The 2217-nt window shown below is 43.7% G+C and overlaps 1 protein-coding gene across 1 annotated transcript; it reads left to right on the plus strand.

Annotated features, from left to right (window-relative positions):
* The first annotated feature begins 244 nt into the window (after positions 1–244).
* On the plus strand, positions 245–1293 carry LOC147900761 (uncharacterized). Its single transcript, XM_087376322.1, has 3 exons — positions 245–388; positions 485–612; positions 738–1293. The coding sequence occupies exons 1-3, from the start codon at positions 346–348 to the stop codon at positions 816–818; spliced, it is 252 nt and encodes an 83-aa protein (XP_087232448.1). The 5' UTR covers positions 245–345; the 3' UTR covers positions 819–1293.
* Positions 1294–2217: the final 924 nt, after the last annotated feature.

Below are 2217 nucleotides of genomic sequence, written 5' to 3' on the forward strand. Positions count from 1 at the left end.
CATCCGCCAGGAAGTAGGAGACATCCATGCAAAATTTGAGCACAGGCAGCCAGCTCAAGTTTGCGAACGCATACAGTCTTAGTAATGGTTTGGAGAAAATTAGTTTGTCGGGAATTCCTAAATCCTTGTTTTTTCATAGCTTTGCATCCGTCCATGTGTACATATCTCCGCAGCTCCGCAATTGCTACAGTCGATCCCAATCCATGCAACTTCAAGCACACACTTTCACAACGCGCCCTTTCCCTCTCCTCTTGGGAGATTTGCTCTTGCCTATTCCAAGTCACAATTCTAGCTATCTCATATTCAAAGCCATAGCTTTGTCGTCTTAAACCTTTGGATGAAATTATGGCTTTGACATTGCAACAATTCTCAATCTATATAGTCCCAGGTTCTTCAAATCAATCACATACTACTTGCATTACTACAGAGTCCTTTGTTGGAATCCATCATCAAAATCATCTTGCTGCTTGGCCTTGGGTGTCAGGAATGGCGAAATTAGCAGACATCGCATACAAAAGCGTGACTGGCTTATTAGGAATCGCCACAGTCTTCTTTGGCGCCAATCTGGTTTTCAATGTTTCTCGTGGCATCGCATGGCATTATTCCAACGCTGTGAGTCCTGTCTCTTCTTTAAGAAACTGTTGTTTCCGTCGATTCCTTTCTTTTTAGCTAGTAGCGATTATTATTATTTCTGTAGTAGTGCTTCAAATTGCCAATCCCAAACAATTTCTCTGCAGAGCCACACTGCCGTAGTCACGGAACGAGCAGGCATCGCCGATATCTCTCGCTCCAGATCATCTGAAGATGATAAAAGCTAGCGCTTCTATATGTAATGGCAAGGAATGTAAGGTTAACGGTTCAAAAACATCGAGGCACTTGTGGTTCTTCATTCCTTAGTGTTTTCTTTGAAACGAAGCGCTCAACGTACGGACCTTGGGGTTTGGCTGGAGTACCTATCAGCCAGCAGTTGGACAACATTTAGACTTATACCTAAAGTTGGAAAGCGAAAACTTTTGTATATTCATGTGCCCGTCTTTTTTTTCTGATTTACGGATCAATTGTTTAATTCTGTAACAAGTGCTTTCTTTTGTCTCACAGAAAGTTGTAATTGAGGTGTGCAACGGGGTTCAGTTGGCAAGCTGTTATTCCATCCTTGTGTCGTATTCCAAAGAACTTGTAGCATTTGCTGGCTAGAGATGCTTTTTTTCACCATCTTATCCTTGCTGTGTGTTTGGTGAATGATCTTTAATTTTACATTTTTCATGAAAGTCTGGGTACGTGCGTCTACTCATCTAGATCACAGTTGAGGGGATCTATGAATGGGCATCTCATAGCAAGCTAATTCCTGCTATGTCTATGTATGATGGGGTTGACGTTTGGAAGGCTATCATGACGCTAAAAGGTGCATATTTTTTTTCCACCTTTACGCGATGATTCTGGACAGGATGTCAGATACATCCAGATATATATTGAAGACCGAAAGTTTATGATATTTCTGAAGAACAGATTCGTTTTTCTCCCCTAATTTGTGTGGCTTGCTAAGTGGGTTCTTTAACCTTACTTTCCTCTTCCTCCTCCTCTCCTCACCTTATGGTTGGTTTGCACATAGTTTTCCTGCTTCAAAACCAAGTCAAATGTAGAGAGATCATGATGTAGCATGCATGCCCCGCCCTGCCCCCTCCCCTCCCTCCTCCCTCCCTTGTCTTTTAACAAACTGTTAAGGGAGGAGAGAGGGAGAGCAGAATAGAAAGAGGGGATAAGGGAGGAATGCTGCTTGAAAAATGTTAAATGCTTCAGGGCATAGCTCGTAGGGAATGTGCCAATTTCTCACAGGCTTCCCCTTCCCTGGCTGCATGTCAAGTATGAGCAAAAGAAACTTGGTCTGCCCTGCCCTTCTTTTATTTTTGTAACAGCGAAAGCTTTTCAAGCTGCCCATTAGAAGGGGGAATGCTTGCAATATTCGGCATCAGGCTGATTTGGTTGGAATGCTGCTGTCTGGCCTCAAGGTGTGTGTGATACCACACAGCTGTGTATCTTTCTCACCACCTTTCGTTCCTCTCCCTATGATCTTATCCACCTTTTTCTGCTCTCGCAGAAGGAACCTCTTCCTCCCCTGTGGTTACAAGCTCCCATTGTTTTACCCATCTGTCGCATTGGCCCTGTTTCCCTTCCCTTCCTTTCGCCCTCTTTTTGAGTCCTCTTAGGTGTGGCTTGCTC

Source organism: Dipteris shenzhenensis, chromosome 6 (genome assembly GCF_047967505.1).
Source record: "Dipteris shenzhenensis isolate YYH24624 ecotype China chromosome 6, Dip_SZ_1.0, whole genome shotgun sequence".
Lineage (NCBI taxonomy): Eukaryota > Viridiplantae > Streptophyta > Polypodiopsida > Gleicheniales > Dipteridaceae > Dipteris > Dipteris shenzhenensis.